This window comes from the organism of the source record quoted next, unplaced genomic scaffold (genome assembly GCF_019419815.1).
Source record: "Pyrus x bretschneideri cultivar Hongxiangsu unplaced genomic scaffold, Pyrus_bretschneideri_v1 Contig36, whole genome shotgun sequence".
Taxonomy (NCBI): domain Eukaryota; kingdom Viridiplantae; phylum Streptophyta; class Magnoliopsida; order Rosales; family Rosaceae; genus Pyrus; species Pyrus x bretschneideri.
Genome location: NW_025999679.1, coordinates 4,612,536 through 4,634,888, shown reverse-complemented (window position 1 = coordinate 4,634,888; position 22,353 = coordinate 4,612,536). Strand labels below are relative to the sequence as shown.

Here is a 22,353-nt window from a genome sequence, read left to right as displayed (position 1 = left end):
ACTACTAGGAGCAACACCACATGAGCGAAGTACCCCTGGCAACCTTTAGATAACAACCTTTTCGCTCACACAGCAGAAATAACCCATGTCTCACCCCACTCTGCTCGCCCACAAAAGTAACCACAGGTAATTCAGGACGATGGAAAGTAACTATTTTCCTGTAACAATCAATATTGGCACGATTGAAATGCAACCAATCTGTGCCCAAAATCACATCAAAGTCAACAATATCCAACGGGATAAAATCAGCAAGCATAATAACATCCTCCACCATCACTGGACATCATGGGTACACACAATTTACAATACATCTCTCCCATCTAGGCATAGCAAACTCTAAATCATACCTTAGAGGTGTAGGTTGAGGTTGCGTCACTTAAGCAAATGTATGAGAAATCACAGAATGTGTAGCACCACAGTCAATTAATACTCTAGCAAAATAACCAAGGATATTTAACGTACCCATGATCAAGTCTGGATTATTTTAAGCGTCTTGCAAAGAGATGTTGTGAATATGCCCCTGGGTCTGCTGCCGTCCAACACGACCTCTACATGTCTGGCCACCACACCTCTGACTGGGCTGACCAGACTGCCTCGAAGACCCCGCACTACTCACAGCAATCTCCCCCTGTTGAGACTGTCCTCCCTGAAACCACTGAGACCCGCCTGTTGGAACTGGAGGATACGACATATAACCACCAAAATACTAGGGATAACCACACCGAGAATATGGATCCTGGGGATATGGATATTGTCCCGGGGCATAAGGAACAATATCACCCTGATAGTAATAGGCATCACCTCGACCCATCTGCCCAAAACTACCAGGACCAGGAACCTGCTGGATCGGTGCAGGTGGTGGCAAGAAAGTCTGCTAGGGCCTCTGCTGACTCTGAGGACAATTTGTAGCCCGATGTCCTATTTGCCCACAAGTAAAGCAACCACCGCTGCCTCGCCTGCACTCACCAAAATGTCGATTATTACACCTGCGACAAACTGGGGCTCTATCTCTACCAGCAACACCTTGCTTCTGGCCTCTAGCACCACCAGCAAACCTACCACCACGACCCTGACCAGTGGCACTAAAACCACCGCTCGAAGAGCTAGAACTAGTGCCACCCTTCTTAAAGCTCTGGGACTTGCGAGGTCTAAGCGACGCCTGACCCTTGCCCTTGTCATCTTTCCTCTGGTTGCCATCTTTCTCTTCCTCCTCACTCTCGCTGGGTATCTTCTCGGAATCCTCAATTCTCAACAGAATCTCATAAAACTCCTGATAGGTGTCACAAAGGGTAGTGGTCGCCATCGAACGCCACTTCTTCTTAGTGCCCAAAAGGAAACAACGAAGCATCTCTGCCGGATTGCCAGCAACATCCGGATGATAGCGAGACAGATCAGTAAACCTCCGGTAGTACTCGTTTGCCGTCAACTTCCCCTGTCTCAACTCAGTGAATTCCTGCTTTTTGCGGTCAATATACTCAGGAGGCACAAACCTTCTCCTGAATAACTCTCTGAATACATCCCAATCAGTCCTCTCCGCTGGAGATAAACGACGAACCTCCTGCTCCCACCAGGATGCAGAATCCTTACCTAAAAACCAAGATGTCGTCTCAACCCACTTCTCAACAAGGAGATTCCTTTGATTATGCAGAACACGAAAGGTCTTCTCAATATGTTCTAGCCACCGCTCCGCACCCTCAAAGCCCTCGTGGCCCTCAAATTTATCCAACTTCAGATTGTACATAGTCTCCAGAGGAGTCCTCTGGGGAGGGCGGAGCACCGACTGAATAGCTGTAGCGATAGCTTCCCCCAACTGAGCTACATCGGAGAAACTAGGCTCAGCAGAGCGACGTGGTTCCCGACGAGGCGGCATAATTCTGACAAAAGACACCAAAACCATTAGAATACTCACAAAAGTACAGGACTGTCAAACTTATGCTCTGATACCAAACTGACACACCCCGACCGAGATCAGGGCATGCTGGTCGTCATGTGGAAGTGACGTAACCATGTGCACAGTGCGGAAGCTAATAAATAATAATAAAAGTACGAATAAATAAAAACCTAGCAATACACAAAGTAATAACATACATGTGCAAGCGTAAGTGTGAGAAACAAAGTTCAGAGCACGAAAGACCTAGTGCAGTCCAAGAGAAACAACACTAAATAAACACACCCAAAGGTGGTCCTACACTGGTGATAATCTGTTAGATAAGCCGAGAAAATCCTCTGGGGAGCCACCAAAAGCGCTAGCTAAACTAGAACCTGGAGGGGATCAAACCAGAAAGCCTAAGTGGGCAAAAACAAAGCTTTTCAAAAACCATTTCATAAACAAAGTTCTAACCCCTCGCTGTAAAACCTGTATACCTCCCAGAAAAAAATAGAATATATACGTATATAAAAATCATGCTCGGAAATATGCCATGCCACATGCCTCGAAATAAAATGCAAATACTCAGGTAAGGCCAAACAATGCTATGTAATCTGTCAGCTGGAGTCACCTAACGTGACCTATACGGCCGAAACTAGAGCTCAAATCTCCAACTCACTGACTATACCTGCACACGAGTCGGAACCACTTAAAGTGGTCTGTACGACAGGACTGGGTGTATAATAAGTACGCTCAAGTGCTACGATCACGTGAAGACTGGGCGAATAATCGCGGGTCACCTACGAGTCGGAACCACCTAAAGTGGTCTGTACGACAGGACTGTGCACCTAACTTGGATCCAAGATAAGCGTGTGGTGCGGGAGGTGAACATCACTTGAAGGACTGTGTCCAACTCTGGACGGGAGCACTAACACCGGGGGTGCAAGTTATGAGCTCTCTATGTATCTCAAATCATTACTGAACATAACATAAACCATAACTTACATGACACTTACCTGTGCGTTGATACGAGAATTATACGCACACAAATTAAACCCTCTTTTTGACAATTGTAGTATAAGTATAAGTAGGGATCGTTCTTAACCGGGGATTAGGCGGGATTGCAAATCACTTGGAAACTGACTCAAAAACGTAAAATAAAGTTTAAAACACTAAACTAGACTCAAAGAATGCGAAACTAAACGCTTCAAACACTAAAACAAACCAAAAGACTCAAACATCACCCAAAACACTCAAAACTGCCTTAAAAACACTTTCTGGGCAGTTTTGAGCACTTTGGTGAATTTGGACGAATTTGTGTAATAACTTGAATCAAAACACTTATAAACACAAACTAAGACACTTTCTAACTAAATTGGACAATAAAGTAAAGGGGGATTGAGTTTTGACGAAATTAAACTAAATGAACAAATTGCAATTAAAACATAATGTAAATATGAAATTGATGAAATGGAATGAATGGATGCTAGCCAAGGGGTTCATCTCCACACATGTTACACTTGCATAATAAAAAGATTTCCAATTGCATTTCAATAAACCATGAATTCTCAACACCCCAAGTTAACCGTGATGCACTAATTAACCTTCAAATCTTCCTAACGTTATTGAATTGGATGATTGCATACGACAACCCAAAACATTCCCCACAAGTCCCCTACATGATTGCATAATAGAGATACAAGCAAGAATCATTACGCTCTATGAAAATTATAAGTGTTGACGAGGCATTCGTTACTATGATTGCATGAAACTTATGCCAAGAATTTGTTTAACGCGATTGTTTATAAGCAACCTCCACTACTTGTGAATATAAGTTCGTAACTATTAGGTGAAACTCACTTATATTCTAGCGTCATATTCATGCATGAAAAATTAAGCGTGCACTCTCAATAAACATACATAAATAAGTTATCAATCAAACAGTTAAACAAATTGAATCCACAACTTATGAAACGCAATTAGAAGTAATCAAATCAAAATGCAAGCATAAACATATATTTCGAATCCCCCCTAGCTGAGGGGGGGTTTTAGTTCCTCATACGTACAAAACAAAGAGAATTGAAATTAAACATTGAAATCAAAGGAAAAGAAACACCTAAACATTCCAACAACTCAAACTTGAATTGTATGAACGTTTAGGCCCGCTTCTCTTCCTCTTTGTTGTAGCACAAGGTCTAAGGTTAGTTTGATGGTGTGAATGGTTTGGGGAGTGGTGAAAATGGAAGGGGGAGGCCACGGCAATGGGATGATTTCTGGTGGTGTTTGGATTGGTAGGGAGCTCACGGCACAAGGGGATGTTTGGTGTTTGTGGATGATTTTTTGAAATGGAAGAGTGTGTGTTTTGTGGCTGCAATGGATGCTTATTTATAGGTGAAAAAGAGGGAATATGACAGCTAGGTTATGATGATGAATGCATGTGCAAAGTTGGTTGAATGATTATGAGTGCATGTGGCTGATTTATGAAGGGAATGCATGTGGATTAAAGTGGAATGACAACTAGGTTATGATGATGAATGCATGTGCAAAGTTGGTTGAATGATTATGAAGCATGTGGGTGGAAATGCATGTGGAATGGCTGATTGTTTATGATGATGTGCACGGCAAGGGGAGTGTTGGGTGATGGGTGCATGTGTTGATGGTTTATGGAGATGCATGTGGATTAAAGGAATGCATGTGCAATGACAACTAGGTTAAATGATTAAAGGGTGCATGTGGGTTGGAAATGCATGTGGAATGGTTGTTTTATTTGTTGGGAAAGCATGTGAATTAAAGCTAGGGTGAATGATGATGAATGCATGTGGGAGTGTGGCTGAAATGAAGGAGTGGAATGCTAGAATTAGGCACGGCACAAAAGGAATTTTCTGTGGTGAATGGGTGCATGTGTTGAATTGGTGGTGAATGTGAACTCTTTGTTCTTCATTTTCATTTCTTCATCTCTTTATTTATTCCTAGCCTCCTTTGGTCTTCAATTTCGTCCATCTACTTGGCTTTAAGCATATGATATTCATTCCAATCTCTAATTTGCTCCAAAAGGCTCCAAAATGCATCCTTTTGCATACATTGCCCTTAGAACCTGAAAACACACAAAAGAAGCATAAAGGACTAAAATAACTAAAGAACCATAACGTAAATGCACGAGAACAAGCCATTTAAGTCGCATGAATATGCTCCTATCATGCGTCCGCAGCACCAACATATATATATATATACATATGCAACTAATAATGCATAATTAAATGGGCAAACACAATGCATGGCATAAAAGCGTATAAACGTTTCATTTCACTTTTTGGGAAAAACATAAGTATATAGGTATATACGGAAAATCAAAAGCCCACTCACTAGTATGTAGAAGAGTCATAACCCCCTTGCCTCGAGTGACCGCGCTCGTCCTCGGGATAGGTTTCACCTATATGCGAAACAACTATAAATACATTAATTTTAAAGCACATAACCAACATTACGAAATAACTTCTTATACAATGCTCAAATGGGGTGAATGAATACCAACGTGATCTACTCAACCTCACGAACAACCCCATATTTTTAAAATAATTTTTCGACGCCGCACCCGCCCCCACGCGCAGGCACGTGTCTGGCACACTGACGGCGTCAGTTAACGCCGTTAGGAATATTCCGTTAACGCCGTTAGGAACATTCCGTCCAAACTGACGGAATGTTCCGTCGTCTTCTCCGGCCAACCTCCGGCGCCATCGTCGGTGCCGGAAAACCGGGAAATTTTCAAAACTTCGTATCTTCTTCGTTTTTCAACCAAAATTCACAAAATTGGTACCAAAATGAAGCTTACAACAAGAGGAACAAATCCATACCACTTTCAAGCACTAAAACTCACAGAATCTTGCCGGGAAAACACCACGAACTCCGGCCAAACTTGTAACTCACGATCCCGACGTCCAAAACCTTCAAACAAACCACCCGAGCCTCCTCACCAAGCTTCCTACAAGCTTGAAATTCCCAAAAACACAAGAATTAACGTATGCATGAATAGTGACCAAATCGGGGGATCCCGAGTTCGATGTGAAAACGAAGGTATCCTTACCTGAAATGGGTATGGTTGAACTCCTAAAGAGCTCACGAGCACAATTGGGTAACTCGTTTCCTCGATCTGTGAAGATTTCAAGGGTTTTGGGTGTGTCCGTACGAAAATGATAGGAAAGGGAGAGAGAGAGGGGCTCGGGATAGGGCAGAGAGAGAGAGGGGAAATGAGTGTGGTGTGTGTGTGGTCCAAAATCAGCCAAACAGAACCCAAAAACAACCACACAACGAAACAACCATACTAGGGGCAAAACCGTAATTTCACCTCTACGGTACGAAAAGTCCGGGACGGGATGTCACACACTTACAACACTTTTTTGTCATTTTCATTAAAACTCGCAGTTTTCAAACATTTTTCATTAGTTTTCCTTATTAATATGAACTAGTAAACTTTCGAATTTGGTTTTCTAGTTTTGGGTTTTTCTTATTTTTGCTGTATTAGATTGTGATGATGGCAATGCCATGATAACTTAAGTTTTAACTTTTAACTTTTTCAGATTCTCAATACAAGTCCAACTCGCTACTTGACTAGCGTATATCATCTTTTACAACCTTGATCAAAAGGTTCACCTAAGAGCATCTCCAAAGAAGATGTCAAATTTTAAACATCAAAATGATAGTTGATAACTTATGTGGCAATTTGAGATTTTGTACAATATTTTGCTCTACCCGATATGTCAAATAATAATGTTACTTAATAAATTTTTTTATCTTTTTGTGGAGTCCAATGATTAAAGCAACCAATCAAATATTTCAAAAATATAACAACATTTATTATATATTATATTAATTTACTAAAATATCATTTAATAAATTTGACATCTGCTGTCAAATTTGATAGCAAAAGGCTTTGCCTTTAAACGACTCAGCGCCACTTAAGAAATTGAAGGTTCATTTGAAGAGAGTTTACTGCTATTTTTTACTGTTGTATGCTTATATGATAATTTTGATATCTCTTTTGAAGATGCTGTAAAAAACAAAATATTCAAAAGTGAAACTTGGACGGCAAGTTCGGAAAGAGGGAAGGAAAAATCAGTGCATCATTGACCCAATATTATGCTGTAAAAAACAAAATATTCAAAATTGAAACTTGGACGGCAAGTTCGGAAAGAGGGAAGGAAAAATCAGTGCATCATTGACCCAATATAAAAGAAAATATTGATACTGACCCATCACAGACCCGACCTTATCCCGACCCGACCGGCATAACGGATTCAAATGTTTTAATACCCATTTGCAAACCCTAGCTAGCTCCCATCCATTGCAACACAAAAACCCCAGAAAAGCCTCCTCTCACTCATCGGTCTCCGCTCTAGTACTGAATCGCTACAATGGCAGGCACACCCGAAAAAATGGCGAAAGCGGTCGCAGATTTGACATTGGAATCGGAAGGAGCTATGAGCAAAAAGTGCGTCCCGATTAACCCCTGTTTGGTTCCTGGGAAAATAAAATATTGTGTGTGAACCGATTAAAGATGTCCAATTCTGGCTATGTTTATTTCTTATTTTGATTTTAGTCCAAATGGTTTTTGTGTTTTAGCTGCGAAAGCTGTTAATTTTTATTTTTTGGTTTTGATTGTGTTGAATTTTGTGTGGGGTGCTTACAGTGCACGGAAGAAGGAGTTGAAGAACAAGCAAAGGGAAGAAGAAAGGCGCCGGAAAGAGGAGGAGAAGACCAAGCAGGTACCTATTGTCTTACAATGCTGTTATTTCTTTCTTTGGTTATCAAGTGATGGCGGGTTCCGTCACGTATGTTGATAGATAATGGGCGTGAACATCGTAATCGGTTTTCTTATCCGAATTTGACTAAATATTTTATCTAGTTTTACGCAAGTAGTGTATTTTGCGTTTATTCAGTATGTTTTGGTTATTAATTTGTTTTATAAAATCAAATTTTGACCCTGGAAATGAGTTGATACCGCAAAGTCATGATACATCATAATGTTTTTTTCACTTTTTTCACGAATTTGTATTAATGCTATGCTAATCAATCTGATACGTTTGTTGCCTATATAAGTTTTGGTTTCTCATTAACCCAAATATATTTGGTGTTTTGTTGATCCATAAAAGCAATATTTTTAGTGTGAATTGGTACTAAATTGTCACTTGAAATCTGGATACACTTGAATGATAGTGTGTAATTGCTTATTGTCTAGGAAAGTGCTGACCGTATTTGATTATGGAATCTTTATATGAAATAAATTTGATATTATCTTGCAGGCTGCTGCCGTGGCGAGCTCGCAAGTTAAGAAAGATGTAGCAACTGAAGATGACGAAATGGATCCAACGGTACTTTCTAATTTGTGTTGTAATATAGTTTTTCCATCTAAATCTTTGGTGTGAATTCAAATCTTACCTAACCATGACCTGAGCATCATGACTATTTGTTCTTTTGCAGCAATACTATGAAAACAGACTGAAGTATCTTGCTACCCAGAAGGCAGATAAAAATCCATATCCTCACAAATTCTTTTGTTCAATCACCGTGCGTGAATATGTAGAGAAGTATGCAGGCTTAAGCGATGGGGAGCATCTTGAGGATATCAGTGTTTCATTGGCTGGTATATAAATTTACAGGCTACTATTTATATGGTATCATCTGTCACTTTCATTTTAGTTTGGCTGATTTGAATAATTTACTCCTATGCAAGGGCGAATCATGAGTAAAAGATCGTCTAGCTCAAAACTTTTCTTTTATGACTTACATGGTGGAGGACCTGATGGTGAGAAGGTCCAAGTCATGGCTGATTTAAGGTATAAAACTGTTCTAGCTCCTATTCTTTGTGCATTTCTAACAGTTCTTTTCCTCTTTTTGTTGAAGTGTGGTTTAATTCCCTATTGGGAAATATGCTCACTTAGTTGGAGGCCAGTGTGTTTTTTAATTCTCTTTGTTAGAACTCAGAAGGACTAAAAACTACAAACTATCTGATGCTGTTCAATAACTAATTGATTAATTAGCAACAGGATGAATGTTCTTTTTAAGACAATATTATGCGAGATTAAACTTAATGAAAAATAAAGAATTTCAATGCAGAAGGATGAATGTCAATTTTAAGACAGTTTTATGTTTGTGTTGTTGTCCAATTACACTCTTTTAGTTACGACCACATTGAATATTTACTATCTTCTTATTCTTCTCTCTTTTTTTCCCCAGCATCTTGTTTTGTAGTTCTGTAAGAAATGAAAGAAATGGTAAACTTGTTTCAGCTTTGTCATTACTATGTGGAAAATTTAACTTGGCTACAAAAAGTGATGGTTTGTTGATTATACTCTATCAAGTGTTGTTGGACATTTGGTAGTTTGGTCAATAAAGAACTTGTGTGGCTTACTATCTTCATCTCTAATTCTGTGTTTCTTTTCATGTGTTAAATGAATATAATACATCAAAATGTAGTAGCTAGGACAATGTAATCAGCCACTTTTTCTGCCATTGCATTTTATGTCAAATACTTATTTTTGTGTGCAAATAATAGCCACTGATTCTATCCATCCTTTCTCTTCTAGTCGTCTTCCAGCTAATTTCCCAATTCTATGAAATTGAAATTCTGTGATCACATGATATAGTGAAATTAGTCTTGCATAAATTAGAAATCTGATTATTGTCTTAAAGGATTGCTGGATGGCGATTCCCATGGAAATTCTGGATTTATCCCTGCTTAGGTGCAAGCTTTTTGCTTCTCATTAGATGTGGTTGAGTTATATTAGTACATCCCCTTTCTTGGGTTTATTTAGTTTGTCAATTTTACAAGGACTTTGTTTTTCATGCAGAAAATCAGAGCTGGATGAATCTGAATTTTCCAAGTTCCATTCTAGTGTTAAGCGTGGTGATATTGTCGGTATTACTGGGTTTCCAGGTTTGTATTAGCTGTTTATTTACCCTTTACATGTTAGTTATGGTTATTTATTTTTGAATGATATGATTATATATATTTAATGCGAGCCCTTGAGCCGAGTTCAAATCCTCTCCCCATAGATTATAATAGTTAAGATTTTTTTTTTTTTTTGGTTTTTGTTAAAAGAAAAACAAACTGCTGAATTGGTATGCACTGTGTGGTCAATCAGTGGAAGGATTTAGTTGCTTTATGTTTTGTAGATTATTGATCAATTCGATTAGCCACTTCCATGTTTGTGTGTTTTGAAAACGTTTGTTGGTTAAAAAAATGATAAGGGAGAAGGTTCAAAAGCTACAATGAAAGCGAAAAAAATTACAAGGTTGCTGGGTTCCTAGTCTTTGCATTTTTGCCATATTATATTGCAGATTTTCTTTAATCTCATACTCATAAGCCAGAGTTACAAGATTCTTGTGCTTGCACACATTGTGGATTTTCTATTTGTCTGACTGGTTGTGGATCTAATGAAAATTTCATGCAAAACAACTTTCAAGTTATCTCACTCTCTTAATGTTATAAAAAGTTTGGCTTTCCTGCTCTCCAGTCTAGTTGACTGAGGCTTTAATTTTAGGGTCCCGAAAATTCATTTTGTCAGTATAGGCCGGTCATGTACATGACATCATTCTGACCTTTCTGCCATTATCAACTTAGAACATCTGCTTTTTAGCTTTTGTGGTTTCTCCCTAATTCAATGGGGCCTTTTGATGTAACATGTCCTTAGGCATCTAATGATGCATGATCTGCTGGATTTTGCATTGTTTCAGATTATGATCCTTTTAGTTGTTCTGAATTATACAGTCTTCTGTTTTGTTTATCTATTTTTATCTCACAGGAAAGACTAAGAGGGGGGAGTTGAGCATTTTCCCAAGATCATTTATAGTGTTATCACATTGTCTTCATATGATGCCAAGGCAGAAACCTGGTCCTGCTTCTGATAGTGCTAATGTGAAGGTGAGCAATTATTGTGTCTTGACTTTGTTTATACTGCCTGGGCTCTTTTCATGACACGACTACGTACACTTCTGCAGAAAACTGATCGATGGGTCCCAGGAAGTCCCAGGAATCCTGAAGCATACATTTTAAAAGACCAGGTATCGATTGAAAAAAATACGTTTACAATTATTTTTTGCTAAGCTTTGAACACACTAAGATTAAAGTTTTGGGTTGGAATTACTAATGATTTATATCTATCTAAAACACGCGTTCTTGTTTTTGCATTATTGATTTCTGTTTATAAATCTTATGCTACAGCCACTTGATGTATTTCTTTTTATAAACTCAGGAAAATATATTTCTGGTCCTTTAGGTATTGACCTTTGTTTTGAAAGTTTAATCATGTAGACATACTTAGTTTTTTGAAGTGTTGGAGTTAATTACCAGATCAACTTTGTACCCCCGTTTCTCTATTAGGTTTTTGTTTTTCTACTCTATTGTCTTGTTCCACCCTTTTTCCTTGTTTCTGTTTTGTTTGATCAATTTTTGAGTTGGTTATTACTATTTTTTTTTAAATGTAAATAGTCATACTATGTTATTCCCTTTATATTCTCAAGATTTTATGTGGTTCATTTTCTATTGTTTTACATGTTAATTGTCTTTCTTGGTAGGAAACTCGCTATCGTCAACGTTATTTGGATCTAATATTGACTAATGAGGTTCGACAAATATTCAAGACCAGATTTAAGGTCATTCAGTATATTAGAAGGTTCCTGGACAATCTGGACTTCTTAGAGGTTCGTCTTTCTTCAGGTTGCCTTTTGTATTCATGGCATCTTCATGTTCGTTTGTTGGTAGTCTATTACGTTTTGGCGTCTTTTCTATCTGTCATTTGCTTCTACATTCTCCCACCCTCAGGTCGAAACTCCTATGATGAATATGATTGCTGGTGGAGCGGCTGCCCGTCCTTTTGTGACTTATCACAATGAACTTGACATGAAGCTTTTCATGCGCATTGCACCTGAACTCTATCTCAAGCAGCTAGTTGTTGGTGGCCTGGATCGTGTTTATGAGATTGGAAAACAATTTAGAAATGAGGGCATTGATTTGACTCATAATCCTGAGTTCACTACCTGTGAATTCTATATGGCTTATGCAGACTACAGTGACTTGATGACGCTGACTGAGGAAATGTTGAGTGGTATGGCTTAAATGATGCATGTCTTGAAGATAGATTACCTTATCCCTTTCCTTGTTGAGAGTACTTGGATTTGTTTGCTAATATATTAAGTCTAAAATAGGCATGGTCAAGGAACTAACTGGTGGATATAAAATCAAGTATCATTCGAATGGGCTCGACAAGGATCCAATTGAGATTGACTTTACTCCTCCTTTCAGGTCTGTAAACTGTATTTTGGTCATGCATGTTACAGCTTAAACATGTTTTAAAAAACTTATCTGGTGGTTTTAACTGTTACTGCTGCAGAAGGATCGACATGGTTGAGGAATTAAATAAGATTGCAGGTCTCAACATAAATCCAGAGAATCTCTCTAGTGCAGAAGCTAACCAATATCTTAAGGATGCGTGCAAGAAATTTGATATCAAATGTTCCCCTCCTGAAACAACAACTCGTTTGTTGGACAAGGTAACTCATTTTCTTCTTCCTCCCATATATTCTTTAAAATCAAGTACATGAATCAGGATACTACCTCTGGTTTTATGTGATGGCAGGGACTGGCATTGTAATCAATGCAATGTTATGCTTTTCTCAAATTTCTGGTGTTGATGACAATTTTCAGTTATAATATTTTCTGATATGACATTTTTTTGTTCATAAAAACTCCCATGACTCTTTGCATCATTGCATCTGTCCTGCTCTGGGGTTTGTTTGCATTTGTCAGTTATTGCTTGGCGAATTATCAAAAGGTCTTATAGATGTCTATATATTTTCTTTCCATTTGTCAGTTAAGAAAAAACCTAGTCATTTGCTTGGAATCTTAATGTGTGATGGGTATGGAAAATGACTTGATCATCAGTTTTTACTTTTTGGTTCATTTTCTATTTTTGCAGCTTGTGGGGCACTTTTTGGAAGAGACGTGTGTAAATCCCGCGTTCATCATTAACCATCCTGAGATAATGAGTCCTTTAGCAAAGTGGCATCGATCGAAACCTGGGCTGACTGAACGTTTTGAATTGTTTGTCAACAAGCATGAAGTATGCTTACCAACTTGAAGATTTGAATGATTTCTTCATTGACTACCTTTTTCTTTGTCATTAAACTTGTTAACGATTTTCATTTGCTTTCCAGCTTGCCAATGCATACACAGAATTGAATGATCCTGTGGTACAACGCCAACGATTTGCTGATCAACTCAAGGTATCACTTAATTGTTTAGTTATGGTATCTTACTGAAAACTGTTTGGAAAGTTTTCTAATGATATATGGATTTGAGTTCAGGACCGACAATCAGGTGATGATGAAGCAATGGCTCTGGACGAAACATTTTGCAGAGCTCTTGAGTATGGGTTACCTCCAACTGGTGGTTGGGGTTTGGGCGTTGACCGGCTCTGTATGTGGCTAACTGATTCACAGAATATTAAGGTTTGTGTGTGTGTGTGTGTGTGTGTGTCTCTCTCTCTCTCTCTCTCATCTTGTATTTGTTACGTGTGAGCAGTTTCTCACTGCGTATTGTTTGTGGTTGGACAGGAAGTTCTACTCTTCCCGGCTATGAAACCACAGGATGAGCCTTCTGCTAAAGGTACTAACTTCTTTTGAAATAACTTTCCTCGAATAAATTTATAAAACCTTCTTGTGTATTGTTTGTGCGTTTTGTGTAAGCACATTTGGATCTCTAACTGTTGTTCTTTTGACATTGTTCAGCCATTTAGGCGCCTGAGATTATTGGGACGCATCAATCGATTTTTGTGGCATTCATCGGACTCGAAGCGGTGGTCTTATCAATGCCCTGGTGTACCTTTTTGGTTTGATTTTTACTGTCATATCTCAAGTGTTTTTGGGTAGATCTATAACTGTCCGACCATTCATTAGTAAATACGACTAATATTTATCCGAAGTGCTGAATTTGTATTGCTCCGTTGTGTTAGTTTCTTTTGAATGAGTATTTGTTACGACTTAAACGCAAAAAGATGCTCTCTTGTCTCGTCATGTACAATAGTTTCATCGATCACATCTGCCCCATATGTTTTTTTTTTCTTACCATCATCTGTTGGTTTGGTTCCTTCATTTGCTATCATTATTTTGTAGGAGTTTTAACGAAACACTTCCGGTATTTCCGGTATTGTTTATTTTTAACGAAAAATCATATTTTTACCTTTTTCTGGTACTATTCACTACACTTTTATTTGTCATTTTTCATTAAAACTAAAGTATTTTTGGATTTTTTGTTAGTTTTTCTTTATTTCATAGGTAAAGTCTGTCAAGGATAACGAATTCGTAGTAAAAATTTGGGCGAGTCTTTAACCCTACATCTCTCACATTGTAACAACCCGTCCCGGGATTTACGGAAAAAAATGGGTATTTTTATATTTTTCACTGAGTTTGGGGGATACTTTCCTTTTTAAAATTGTTTTTGAGTCTTAATTGGTGAGCCCAAAAGGCCCACCCCCTGTTTTGTTCCCGCCGGTTCCTTTCCCTTTTCTTTTATTTCTTCTTACTCTCTCCCTCACCCATTCTCTCTGTCTTTCTCTCCCTCCCTCCGAGCAGAACGCGCACACACACACACACACCAACAAACCCTCATCTCCCTTATCATCAAACACCACAACGACAACAACATTACCATCTTCACCATGTCAGCTCTCTCCCTCTCTTCGTCTCTGTGGAGCACAGAGGAACTCGGACTAGTTCCTCGTCCTTCCGTTTTGGGTAAGCCTCAAAACACTCCAAATGCTTTTCTTTTCATCCCTATAGTTATGTTCTGACCCCGTGGTTGTGTTTTGGACGTCAAACCATGAACCCATTAGACCCAAACCCTTTAGGCCCAACCCGGATCCAACCCAAGTCCAAACCCTTTAACCCAATCTAGATCCAAGCCCAAACCCGTTTGACCTGTTGACCTGGACCCGGTCTGACCGTTGACCCGGTCAACGGTCAGCGTTGACTTTGACTTTGACCGATCAACGGTCAACGTTGACTTTGACTGTTGACTTTTTGGGATTTCGTGCGGGACCCCTCCTAGGCTAATTTCGACGTCCTGAACCCGTTTCCGATGTCCATTTTTCCAAATTCCATCGTTTGAGTAGAGTTTGACTAAATATACCATTTATGTGCTTAGGGGCAATTATTTGTGGCGTTTCCGTCTTTACTAGTGACGTGGCCTTTAGATGGCGAAGTATTGTGAGTGGACCCCTTCTAAAAATGCATGTTTTGATAGTAGAAATGCATACATGAAAAGCATGATTTGATGATTATGTTTTATGAAACGTTTTACGAGATAACATGCTTACTGAGGCTAGTTTGAATTATTACTATTTTTCCTATAACCCATGTTCTTATAGAATATCTGATGGATGACGATATGATATTTAGAACATGTTTAGAACACCTCTTTGTAGTATAAATGATGCATGACTTTATACTATGAAGTTGATTTTCAATATATGTATGTTCACTGGTTTTGTATTTACCTAGTGGTCCTTTCCGCTACGGGACGTAGGGATAGATCCGGTCCGTCCCGGGCGACGGTTTGGTGTTGGCATAGGGCCTGGAGTGTGTTTTCCTCTGACTGTCTGCTCAGAGACGAGGAGCCGGCATGGGGCCTAAAGTGTATTTTCCTCTGACTGTCGGTTCAGAGACGGGAAGCTGGCATGGGGCCTGAAGAGTTATCGGACATTCGCTAGTGTTTATTATTTATGCGAATTATGATTTGAGATATTGCACGACATGCTAGGTTTCGGAAAACCTATGTTTATAATTATATATGTGTTTTCATAAAACCTGGGGGTTAGTATGTTGATAACTGTTTTATTATATATATATTAACTTGGTCCACTCATGTTTGTTTTGCGCCCCCTTCAGGACTTAGAATCGAGGCATACAATCCCGACGTCCACGCACTTCCGCTTCGGCATCTTCGAGTCCTCGTGGTGTAGGACCCACTCTTTTGTCTCATTCAATGTTATATTATTTCCTTTTAGTGTTCTAGATTAGTGGTGTTCTCTGAACACAGTCCTTATTTGCATATTCATTATTCTTTTATATTTATAAGCCTTATTTATCCCTTGTTTTCAGCATTTGCACTCAATAAATGGCTTTCGTCACCCTCGGGTGTCGGCCAGCACGTGCCTATCTTGGTATTTGGGGAATATCGGGGTTAGGGCGTGTCACACATCCTCCTTATCTCCCACATCTTAATAATGAGGGTAAACTGCTTATTTCCCCTCAAAACTTTTTAATTGCAAAATCAAGGACAAACTATTTTTTTGGTCGATTTTTCCGTACCATTAGTTTTTCATAGATTTTATCTAAATTAATGTTAAATGACTCTTTTGAGGAAAAAATGGTCACCTGGCTAGACCTTCAAATATAAAAGCTATAAAATAACATAGATTTTGCATAGTTCGACATTTTAGAAATCTAGAGTTTTTAATTATTTTCAAGAACAAAACGATTGAACTACCCTCATATGTGCACATGCTTCTATTTAACAGAAATTTGGATGGAATGAATAAAAAATTTACAGTAGGGAAAATCGGTTAAAAGAAATTAGTTTGAGTCCTTAATTATCCAATTAAAAAATTTAAAAGGGAAATCAAAAGCTAATTTACTTCAAGGGATCTATGGGGAGTTTACTCTAATAATGAAATATCATTTGACAAAAAGTAAAAAAAATAACATAAAATGAGAATCGACAAGCACATCAATTTTTTTTTTATTATTTATTTTTATTTTTTATAACACAGTTTTCTTTTTTATTTTTTTTTATAACACAGTTTTGTTTTTTATTTTTTTGAGAAAAAATACACAATTTTATGTAATTACGTTGGATGTTCGTGTTTGATTTGAGTTTGATAGGGGAAGAATAAAAGGTGGGCGCTCCAGGTCAACCGACCTCTTATGCCTGTTTCCATGGAAGAAGGGTCAGCGTTCAACAAGCTCCAATACCTTTCGCTGGTCTCCAACATTTGTTCTGAACTCGAAGCTAACCTCGGCATATCCGACAGAGTCTTGGCCGAGTTCATAGCCGAGACAGGTCGCAACTCCGACGTTGTCGACGACTTCCAGGCAACCTTAAAAGAAAAGGGTGCGGACATGCCGGAATATCTCAGCCGTTCCTTGTTGAAGATCATCCACGCTATTCTTCCTCCAAAGGGAAACCCCTCTCACTCTCACAAGAACAAGAACCCTGCCGCCATTGAGGAAGGACTTGAAGGGATTCAGAGGAGCAAGAGGCAGAGGGATGACGATGACGATGTTAGGATCGGGTACCGATGTAGAAGGAGGTATTCGGAAGAGGAAGAGGATGAGCAGGAGAGATGGGAGATGAAGCAGCTGATTGCTTCCGGCGTTTCGGGTGCTGCAATGCGTGATGGACACGAATTGCAATTTCGAGAAGAGGGTTTTGGGGAAGAAGAGCATGAGACCGAGTTTGATGAGGAGCAATTACTACTTTTGCAAGGGCAGAGTGGATACTCGATTGATATGTCACCGGTTAGGATTGTGCCGAATCCCAACGGGTCATTGAGTCGTGCAGCAGCTCTTCGATCAGCGCTGCAAAAGGAGAGTAGAGAAATAACAAGAGTGGAAGAGAACATGAGGCTCAATGCAGCTCCAAAGGATTTGAATCGCGCTTGGGAAGACCCTATGCCGGGAAGGGGTGAGAGGCATTTTGCACAAGAGCTTCTGGGTGCTACTGCTGCTCGCTTTTCCGGTTATGACAGGCACGAGCGGAACAAGCGTGCTTACGAAGGAGCCCTGGATATTGGGCAGAGTTCAAGCCTTTCTCTTTGCGAACAGCGCCAGAGCTTACCAGTTTATAGGTTGAAGAAAGAACTGATTCAGGCTGTGAAAGCAAATCGGGTTCTTGTTGTCATTGGTGAGACTGGTTCGGGTAAAACTACGCAGATAACTCAATATCTTGCTGAAGCAGGTTACACCACAAGGGGAAAAATCGGTTGCACTCAACCGCGAAGAGTTGCAGCCACGTCTGTGGCCAAGAGAGTTGCTGAGGAATTTGGTTGTCGATTAGGGGAGGAAGTTGGGTACTCTGTACGATTTGATGATTGCACTGGACCGGATACTGTGATCAAGTACATGACCGAGGGGATACTTTTAAGGGAACTTTTGAGTGATATAAACCTGTCTCAGTACTCCGTGATCATCCTTGATGAAGCTCATGAAAGAACAGTCTCCACTGACGTTCTTTTCGGATTGCTGAAGCAACTTGTTGAAAGGCGACCTGATCTTCGCTTGATTGTTACCTCTGCCACATTGGATGCAGTGAAGTTTTCAGATTATTTCTTTCATTGTCAGATATTTACGATTCCTGGTAGAACTTATCCGGTAGAATTAATGTACTCGAAACAGCCAGAAAGTGATTACTTGGATGCAGCTATATTGACTGTTCTGCAACTTCACTTGACTAAACCCGAAGGTGACATACTTGTGTTCCTGACGGGTGAGGAGGAGATTCAATTTGCTTGTCAGTCTTTGTATGAAAGGATGAAAGTACTCGGTAGAGAAGCTCCAGAATTGATTATTCTACCAGCTTATGGTGCCCAACCAAGTGCAGAGCAATCGAAGATATTCAAGCCTGCTCCTTCAGGGAAGAGAAAAGTGGTTGTTGCTACCAATATTGCTGAAGCCTCTTTGACCATTGATGGGATATACTACGTAATTGATCCGGGATTTGCAAAGCAAAATGTATTTAACCCAAAGCTTGGGATTGATTTACTGGTTGTAACTCCAATTTCTCAAGCATCAGCCAAACAACGAGCTGGGCGCGCTGGGAGGACAGGAGCAGGGGAATGTTACCGCCTTTACACTGAGAGCGCTTTTCACAATGAGATGTCTCCTACCACAGTTCCAGAAATCCTAAGAACAAATCTTGTGCATACTACACTTATGATGAAAGCAATGGGGATACACGATCTCAAATCTTTTGATTTTATGGATCCACCGTCATCCCAAGCGCTTGAGTCTGCCATGAAACAGCTGCAAAGTCTAGGAGCTTTGGATGAGGAGGGGTTACTGACCAAATTGGGTAGTAGAATGGCATTGTTGCCTCTGGATCCACCTTTGTCGAAAATGCTGCTTGCCAGTGCGAACCTTGGATGCAGTGATGAGATTGTGACAATCATTGCCATGCTTCAGGCGGGAAATATCTTCTACAGGCCTAGAGAAAAACAAAGGCAAGCAGATCAAAAGAAGGCCAAGTTTTTCCAGCCTGAGGGAGACCATCTGACTTTACTCACTGTTTACGAGGCTTGGAAAGCCAAGGATTTTTCTAAACCCTGGTGTTCTGAGAACTTTTTACAGTTTCGGTCATTGAGCAGGGCAAGGGATATCAGGAAACAGCTTCTTACTGTCATGGACAAGTATGAATTAGAGGTTGTAAGTGCAGGAAGAAATGTCGTAATGGTCAGAAAGGCAATAATTGCTGGATGCTTCTTCAGAGTAGCAAGAAAGGATCCAAAGGAGGGTTATAGAACCTTAGTCGATAATCAGCAAGTTTATATCCACCCGAGCAGCGTTCTTTTCCAGAGACAACCAGCTTGGGTCATCTACAATGAGCTCGTGATGACCACGAAGGAGTACATGCGTGAGGTCAGTGCCATAGAACCCAAGTGGCTGATGGAGCAGGTTCCAAGATTCTTTAGGGCGGCAAATCCTACTAAGATGAGCAACGGCAAACATCAAGAACGTACTGAACCACCGTATGACAGATATCATGAGCCCAACTCATGGCGCCTGAGCAGAAGGCGTGCTTGATTATGTATAGATAAGAAATTTTACAGCTCTTGTGTGCGGCCACCTCGTGTAGATATATTTCACCACCTCATGCAGATATATATTCCTGCCAAAATTTATGCTACAGTATTTACTTTCCACGGATTATACACATGTATGATTTGCTTACTTATCGATCATTTATCAATCTAGTTTACTTATCTCTTTCTGTCTTGTTGTGGAACTAGTTGACTTATCGGATCTTGCTGAACCTTAAAGCTGAATCACAATTTGTTGCATTGATATGTAAGTACATTATGGTTGTTGCTGGTTTGCAGAAGTTGGCTGCATTGAAGTTGAGATTCTAAGATTGTGTTTTGATGTTTAACCGGAATTTTGTGCTACAGCGTTATTTACATTTATGTTGGATTTTGGTTTTAGTATTAATGATTTTTCAGACGGACATCTTGGAAGCGATACAATTCTACTGGATCAAAAAACTTGTATATGATTTGCTTTATACATCTGAGTACAAGCGTCTAGTTGTGCTAATCTGCTTCTGTTATTTCCAATTTGAATGAATGTTTGAACAAGTCTGTCTTAAGTGGAAAATTGATTCTTAGCTCTGATAATAATCTTGCCTCGACTTTCGGATTAATGTTCCTTGATTGCTCTGGTTTATAAAGATCATCAATTTTTACAGTGATTAACATTTCTCTGTTTATGTTTGAACAGAACAAGTGCACGATCATCATTCGTTTGTGGAGTGCCAGCAACATTTCTCACTTTATGTTTTTACAGAACAAGTGCACGATCATCTTTCGTTCGCGGAGTGCCAGAAAGGACTGTCTGCAGTGATTCTCCGACTGCCAACTGCAGGTTTTATATATTGACTCTGCATGATATCAAATTATCAATGAGTGAGGCTGCTACTTCAACTTGTGCAGTCGCTCTCTCTTGACAAAGTTCAGTTTCCATCTCCATACGTTATGATGCGTTTACTCAAGTAATATGTTTTACAGGCGCAGTTAAACAACATAATATTTTCATTTTGTTTTGTAGCCATCTTATGTTGCTAATCATGAGACTCTAGAAGGTAAAATGGGGGTTATAAAATACTCTGGGGATCTACCTAGGTCTTACTATTGACTAATATTTCATCCAGTTTTATATATATCTCATCTTATTTATCTCAAGCGTGATTCACGAGGTGTAAGACATAAATCAAAGATGAAGTGATAAATAATCGAATACATGTAATAATTTGCACTTGATTATCTCTCACATGACGTAACATGCGTGATGTGAGTTATAGATAAGAAGTGATGATTAACCTGTTACATGAAGAATTTAGCGCTTGATCTGGTGCACAAAATGTTCTAAAAGACAATAGGCGCTAGTCAAGTAGTGGATTGTGGCCTAGCACCTAGGCGGTACCTATGTGGATATGGGCGTTTCTAAGGCGTGGACCTAAAGCAGACGGAGGAGATGAGCTGGGTGTATCGGTGGAACCGGGTGTTTGAGTGTTTCTCAATACCGGTAAAGTTCACGGGTAAAACTTGGGAAAATTTCTGGGAAAGCCTGAGGAAGTGGAAGGGAGCTGGCGGTGCATTAGGGGAAGAGGAAGGGAGTTGGCCTGAGGAAGTCGAATTCAGTCATTTTTGTAGTCAATTTTGGTGTATGAGCATAAATTGGTAGTTAATTGTGGTGTATGTGCAAATTGATGTAGAACTTTCTTCTGTCTAGTTACATGCTTGCAGGTGGTCTTGGCCTGTCTGGTATTGTGTCAATATTGTTCACAGGAAGGGTAAGTGGACGAATATTGCATCCTGTATGTTTGCTGTGATGAGACTTTGGTCACAATCTTATTTTATATGTCTTTCAATTTCTTTACATTTTTTGTTTCATTTTCCATCTTGTCCATTTCGTATAAATCGCTGTATTTTGGTATGGAAACTCTTAATCAGTTTGCCCAATGTTGTGAGATTTGGAATGTGTTAGTTGTATTAGCAGTGATGAATTGAGGCTATACAGCTTGGTTTTGTAGTGGATTATGTTATATTGATACACGTTATGAAATTTAAGGCTAAATATTATTTGTTATGAAAGTTTGTGAAAAGTAAAGATGTACGTGCTAATTTAAACAATAGACCAAGTTAGCATTTGTAAATTGTACTAAATGACTGACTTCATAGATAAGTTTAATCTGGATGATCATAACATGTCACAAAGTCTCACAAGTCATCATAATAAAATACCAATTTTGGATGATAAATTGTAACATCGTTAGGTACTGGGTGTTATGTTACATAATATTGTATAAGTTTCATTGAGCATTTGCATATTTTTTTTTTTCACATTTTTCACATTTATAAATTAATTATTATGAGCTTTTTTTAATATAATTTGATTATCCTACATACTACCAAAGCATGATAAAAATTTCATTATAATTCATTTACAAGTGTGAAAAATGTGAATAAATATGCAAACACACGTGATTGCATCCTCTATGCTTCGACGATTGTTTCATCGTTGTTTGGATTTTACAACCCTCCAAACCCTTTTGAGCAGTATTTAAGGGGAGTAATTATTTAATAAAAATTCATAATAATTAATGTAAAAATGGAAAAAATATGCAAACCTTTAGGACCACACATTCTACCCTTTAGCGATGG

The 22,353-nt window shown here is 39.1% G+C and overlaps 2 protein-coding genes across 3 annotated transcripts; both read left to right on the top strand.

The window, feature by feature from the left end:
- The first annotated feature begins 7,147 nt into the window (after window positions 1-7,147).
- LOC103935717 (lysine--tRNA ligase, cytoplasmic-like) lies at window positions 7,148-13,955 on the top strand. The gene is made up of 17 exons (XM_048592028.1): window positions 7,148-7,352; window positions 7,551-7,626; window positions 8,164-8,232; window positions 8,342-8,504; window positions 8,595-8,697; window positions 9,712-9,797; window positions 10,666-10,784; window positions 10,862-10,924; window positions 11,438-11,563; window positions 11,685-11,967; window positions 12,068-12,164; window positions 12,253-12,412; window positions 12,838-12,981; window positions 13,076-13,144; window positions 13,226-13,369; window positions 13,475-13,526; window positions 13,649-13,955. Exons 1-17 carry the CDS (start codon window positions 7,276-7,278, stop codon window positions 13,654-13,656), a joined length of 1,839 nt encoding a protein of 612 aa, XP_048447985.1. The 5' UTR covers window positions 7,148-7,275; the 3' UTR covers window positions 13,657-13,955.
- A 2,447-nt stretch (window positions 13,956-16,402) lies between these two features.
- Window positions 16,403-21,568, top strand: LOC125480813 (probable pre-mRNA-splicing factor ATP-dependent RNA helicase DEAH5). Of its 2 annotated transcripts, none has more exons than XM_048591942.1 (2): window positions 16,403-19,850; window positions 20,411-21,568. In XM_048591942.1, exon 1 carries the CDS (start codon window positions 16,844-16,846, stop codon window positions 19,715-19,717), a length of 2,874 nt encoding a protein of 957 aa, XP_048447899.1. In that variant the 5' UTR covers window positions 16,403-16,843; the 3' UTR covers window positions 19,718-19,850; window positions 20,411-21,568. The 2 variants fall into 2 exon arrangements, with proteins under 2 accessions (XP_048447899.1, XP_048447900.1); XM_048591943.1 differs by having other exon boundaries at window positions 16,403-19,981; window positions 20,411-20,849.
- Window positions 21,569-22,353: the final 785 nt, after the last annotated feature.